At 41.6% G+C, this 6,000-nt stretch overlaps 1 protein-coding gene across 2 annotated transcripts in view; it reads left to right on the top strand.

Annotated features, from left to right (window-relative positions):
- The first annotated feature begins 615 nt into the window (after positions 1–615).
- The window catches only part of Wdr36 (WD repeat domain 36), a 43,383-nt gene continuing 37,998 nt past the window's right edge, over positions 616–6,000 (top strand). The window contains exons 1-3 of one of the 2 annotated variants that reach the window (XM_004652478.3): positions 616–777; positions 3,129–3,156; positions 5,686–5,786. In XM_004652478.3, coding sequence (XP_004652535.2) covers positions 616–777; positions 3,129–3,156; positions 5,686–5,786 — 291 coding nt within the window. The remainder of the gene's footprint in view (positions 778–3,128; positions 3,157–5,685; positions 5,787–6,000) is intronic. The other variant, XM_045133089.1, reaches the window with a different exon arrangement.

Genomic DNA, 6,000 nt, shown 5'->3' with positions numbered 1-6,000 from the left:
TCCAATTTTTAATGCTGTATCATTTTATAAAAAATATATTTATTTATTTATTTGAGAGAGAGAGAGAGAGGGGAGGGAAGAGGACTACACAACTCCAAACAAACTCCAGACGAACGCACCACTTCACGCATCTGGCTTTACATGGGTACTGGGGAATCCAACCCTGGTTTGGTAGGCTTCGCAAGCAAGCGCCTTTGACCGCTGAGCCCCCATCTCTCCAGCCCATTTATGCATTTATCATCATCACAAGTTTAGCCGTCTTCAACTTAAATCTCTCCGCCACCCTCTCTGACGTCGCACTTCGCTTCTCAACGTGCCGCACTCGCAGGGGCGGTCCCGCCCGAAAGCCGCTCAGTTTCACACGGACCGAACTCCACAGAGGAATGCGCTGCGTGAGGCGGGCGGAACCAAAGCCCCGCCTCTGCTGCGGGTCCCGATGGGAACTCTTTCTGTGTTGCACTGCTGGTTGGGGGGGGGGGGGGTGCAGATTGCGCGAACACCATTGGTACCGGGTGCCGGAAGTGCTGCGGCTCTCGCGCTGCCGCCGAGCGCCGTCCGCGCGGGGCGTGAGGTGGGCGCTGCTCGAGGAGCTGCGGGGCCGGCCGCGGCGTGGGGATGGAGCGCGCCGCGCAAGGCCGCGCGGGCAGCGCGCTGTTCGCGGGCTTCCGGGCCTTGGGGCTGTTCAGCAGCGACATTCCACACGTGGTGCGCTACAGCGCCCTGAAGCGCCGCTTCTGCGTGACGACCTGCGTGGGCAAGAGCTTCCACACGTACGACGTGAGTGGTGCCCGAGAGCCGCCTCCCCGCCCCGGCTCGGCCCGGGCGCAGCCCGCGGCCCCCTCCCGGCCGCCCAGGCTTTCCCCTTTGGCTTTTTGCCTTCCTTTCAACGCGTCCCTGGCCCGTCGCCGTCCTCACCCGGTCCATGTGCTCACGGATCCTCTGGCTGCCCCCCCCCCGCCCCAGGGCCAGTTTCGAGGGCGGCCTCCCACCGGGGGAAGGAGCGCCTCATTTCCGTAGCAGGACCCCGGCTTGGTAGTTACTGGCCTTTATTGGAGGTTGTACACATAAATGAGACCCTGACCCTCCCATTCATAATTTTTGCCCATCCCTCTCAACCCCGCGAGGAAGGCTTTGCAAGCCGTTTTATGGTGTAATTGGTAACAAAAACTGGATTAGAGAATTCAGACTAAAATTCATTGGAAGACATGGATTGGGTGAGATTATGATTTCTGGGACCCTTCACATTTGGTAGGAATCCAGTATCCCTAAACTTCGACTGAGCCAACCTTGGGTATCCGACAAAGTTTCAGATAGGAAACTTCATTCCGGAAGTTTCATTGTTAAGACTTGGAGTGACTTCGGAATAGGTTTCATTACCCTTTAGCAACTCTGTAAAAAGTAAGAAAGTAAATGTTAGGAAAGTCTAGTTACTGGCTAAGATTTTCCTGATTCTTCGTCATGGTTTTTCTTCTTTAGTAGCTCGTCAGTCGTTGCAACAGACTTCTGTTATTTCTTTTATCCAAAAGAATAAGTTTTGTGAGCACAGGGAGATAATATGATAGGGCTCGGTGTTAATTGAGCACCTATTCGGGAAAGCCTGATGTGCAGTTCTCCCAGGATGGTTGTGAAAGTCAAGCGGTTTCTTAACATGAACCGCTGCAGGTTGGGAGGCAGTTGAATGTGTGCAAAAGTGGGTGGTGATGAGCATTAGAGTGCTGAAAAAGTGCCTTAGTAATGGAGAAAGGGGGGGTTATGGGGACATTATTAACCTCGTAGAAGCATCTGTTTATACTTGTTCCTTGCTTGCAGAATAGGCTTTGCTGAAGTTTCCTATCTGAAATGTAACTTTATTACTTTTAAGAAAAAGTTCTTGGAGTTGTATTTGGTGTAGTGCCTTTTTGATACTGTTATACACAAAACCACACTCATACAGTGCTTCCAAACAACCCAGGTGGTTAGGAGACAACACATTTAGAAATGGTGTACTTACTTACCTGGGCATTGAAATTTCATCAGAAAAAAATTAATATTAAGGCCCTCTTTAAAATACGTTTTTTAATTTATTTATTTGAGAGCGTCAGAGAAAGAGGCAGAGAGAGAGAGAGAAAATGGGCGCGCCAGCCACTGCAAAGGAACTCCAGATGTCCTAGGGAATCGAGCTTCTAACCGGGGTCCACAGGCAAGCTTCACAGGCAAGCACTTAACCGCTAAGCCATCTCTCCAGCCCAAGGCCCTCTTTAGTCCTGATGTGTTTTTAGAATTAAATTTTTCTAAAAATGTAACTTTAATAAACATTTCAGTTTTTTATTTGTTTGTTTGTTTTTTAGACGTAGGGTCTCACTGTGGCCCAGGCTGACTTTGAATTCACTATGTAGTCTCAGGGTGGCCTTGAACTCAGGGCAATCCTCCTACCTCTGCCTCCTGAGTGCTGGGATTAAAGGTGTGTGCCACCACGCCTGACTCCATTCTTATTTCACAAAAAGTAACTTGAAATCTCATTGAATTTTCAAGATTCCATAATTCATCCCTATTTTGCAGAAGAATTTGAGGCACACAGAGTTAATAACATTCATTTTTAAAGTTATGCAGCTAGATTAGTAACCATGTATTAGAATCTGCAAGTCAGCCCTGCTGCCCACTCTTTGCTTACGTGTGATGCAGGAGTTACGAATTTTTTGATATTGCTATAAAAGTTGGAGGATGGAACTGAAGATGAGATTTTAGTATCAATTCGTAAAAGTTCACTGCAGTGCACCCATGCATATTGACTTACTATATGTGTCTGCCTTTATCCATCCATCAGTAGCAGAGTTGATTGAGTGGCTACCACAGAAACTGTATGACCAACATGACCCACAGACATTTAAAGTAGTTACTCTGATGCTTTATAGAAACTTGCCTGTCTCCTTCCATCACCATTTCTGATAAAACAGTTAAATATTTCAGCTTTCTTAATCATAGTGTCTGTGATTTTTTGTTTTATTTAATTCTATTTTATTTTTAGGCAGGGCAGTAGAACACATTTATGTACAAGGTTATTACTTAGTATTTATTCAGGTCTTAAATTTTTTTAATTGCTTTTGTTAATGAAAATATTAAGCATATCCTTTCTTTTCTTTTTTACACAGGTTCAGAAACTTAGTCTGGTTGCAGTAAGTAAGTGTGTACTTTGTTCTCAATCTGTGCATGCTTAATATCTTTATTTTTTAATTTAAATTTAAGGCTTATAGAACAAATAAGGAATTCAGTATGTATGCCTAATAAAAATATCAAGCAAATAAATAAATAAAAGAAACTTAAAAAACGAAGAAAGAAAGTAAGTCCAGGGCTGATTAAAACCTTATAGCAAAAAACAACAGAAGTCTCAGACAAGACCATGTTTTGTCAATTGTCATGTCTCTTAGTTTGTTTGGAATTCTTCTTTGGAGCTTTTGTGTTTCACCACAAATGACTTACTACTTATTAAGTTGGTCCTTTTATTTATTTATTTTTAAAAATATTTGTATCCATTTATTTATTTATTTTTTATTATTTATTTGGGAGGGAATTGTGCACACCAGGGCCTCCAGCCACTGCAAACAAACTCCAGATGCATGAGCCACCTTGTGCATCTGGTTTACATGGGTCCTGGGGATTGAACCCGGATCCTTAAGCTCTACAGGCAGGCCCCTTAATGGCCAAGATTTCTCTCCAGCCCTGTTTGTATATTTTTGTGATGCTGGGTGTTGAACCTAGTACCCTGTACATACTAAGTTGCTACTGTACCTCTAAGTTATATTTACAGATAACACTAACCTTTTTATTTTTATTTATTTATTTGAGACAGAGAAGAATGGGTGTGCCAGGGTGTCTAGCCACTACAAACAAACTCCAGATGCATGTGCTACCTTGTGCATCTGGCTTAGATGGATTCTGGGAAATGAAACCTGGTTCCTTAAACTTCTCAGGCAAGCCCCTTAACCGCTAAGCCTTCTCCAGCCCAACACTTAACAGCTTCTTAATAGGACAGGCAAATGCGTTTTGTTTTTATTTTTTTGACTTTTCCTCAGTTTGCATTTTTCTCATCTTACTCCTAGTTATATTCAAGTTGTCCCCTCTGGCAGAAACAACAAAGAAATGATGCTGACTTCTCTGTACATTACATCAAGGGGCACATGCTATTGATTAAGTCTATTCTGTCAATGATTTGGTTAAGGTGGCATTAGTTTGGAAACTCCTTTTTTTTTTTTGGTTTTTCGAGGTAGGGTCTCACTCTAGCCCAGTCTGACCTGGAATTTACTATGTAATCTCAGGCTAGCCTTGAATTCACAGTGATCCTCTTACCTCTGCTTCCCTAGTGCTTGGATTAAAGTGTGTGCCCCCATACCCTGCTAGGAAACTCCTTTTTTTAATTTTTTTTTTTTTTTTTTTTTTTTTTGGTTTTTCGAGGTAGGGTCTCACTCTGATCCAGGCTGACCTGGAATTAACTCTGTCATCTCAGGGTGGCCTTGAACTCATGGCAATCCTCCTACCTCTGCCTCCCAAGTGCTGGGATTAAAGGCGTGCGCCACCACGCCCGGCTCGGAAACTCCTTTTTAAGTTACTGTTTTGCTCTTGTTACTAATTGTCCTATAAGATCCTGTTACCTTTGGAAGTTTAATGATGGTACTTGCTTGAATCACTTATGAGCATAATGTTACTAAACAGTGATTTCCTTCCATTCTTTTCTACTATAAAGAAGAGGTTCAATTTTTTTTTCTTCAGTAAGATGTATACTTATTTCTTTATTTTGAAAACTGGTTAGTAGAATAAAGGACTTTTCAGAACTGAGAGGTGGGAGTTTTATCTTCAAATAGGATCCTTGTGAGACAGAAAACTCAATAAGGAATCCATTGTTTAGTTGGATAAACTTGAATTTGTTTTTAAAGATAAGTAAGCAGCAGAAAATAAAAAACTCAGTTGAACTCAAATGTGAGTGAGAGACCTAGAAAAGTTGGGAAACTAAGTTTCCAAATGAAGTGTGTAGTATTAATATACTTAACACTATCTTTTGTCTTGACCTCCCAGCCCTAAGAGAGGAAACCAAAAGAAAAGGAAGGTATGCCCATTTCAGTCAGAGGAGATGAGAAATTATATCATGTGAGAACTGGCTTGATAGGTGGCATATATATCTTAAAGAAGACTACATAGAAACCATATTGTCTTTAATTATTTTAAGGGTCAGCATAAAAACACCATATGGAGTTTCTTGCAGTTGGTCCAAAGGATAAAGTTAGGTGTGGGTCTAGGTTATGATTTACATTTTTTTCTATTGTAAATATTTTTACTTTTACTTATTTATTTGAGAGAAAGAGACCTATAGAGAATGGGCACGCCAGGGCCTCCAGCTGCTACAAACAAACTCCAGATGCATGTGCCACCTTGTGCATCTGGCTTGTGTAGGTCCTGGGGAATCAAACCTAGGTCCTTTGATTTTGCAGGCAAATGCCTTAATCACTAAGCCATCTCCCCAGCCATGATTTACTTATACATTTTTTATGAATTACATTGTTATGTCTACATGACCTAAATGTTATAACATTAGTGTCAAAATTATATTCTGTGATTCTCAGCTTTCTTTTTATTTTACATATATATATATAATTATATATATATAGCTATATAAACTATATATAGATATTATATTTCTTTCCTATTTTCTTCTAGGTAATTCTGTCCCACAAGATATCTGCTGTATGGCTGCTGATGGGAGGCTAGTCTTTGCCGCGTATGGGAATGTTTTCTCTGCATTTGCCCGTAATAAAGAGGTCTGTATCACAGAACTATTTTATTTTAACTTATGTAATTTTCTTTTCAATGCCAAGTCAGTTTTCTAAAAGAAGAGAAAACTGGTTTCATCTATAAATATTTACATGTACTTATGTCCATATATATATATACACATATATACATGCATGTAGATAAAGACGCAGTGGAAAACTATGTCAGCTATAGAGAAACAAAATAGAGGTAGGAGACATG

This window comes from Jaculus jaculus, chromosome 13 (genome assembly GCF_020740685.1).
Source record: "Jaculus jaculus isolate mJacJac1 chromosome 13, mJacJac1.mat.Y.cur, whole genome shotgun sequence".
Classification (NCBI taxonomy): Eukaryota; Metazoa; Chordata; class Mammalia; order Rodentia; family Dipodidae; genus Jaculus; species Jaculus jaculus.
The sequence above is the reverse complement of the archived record's forward strand: the minus strand, read 5'-3'. Positions and strand labels throughout refer to the sequence as shown.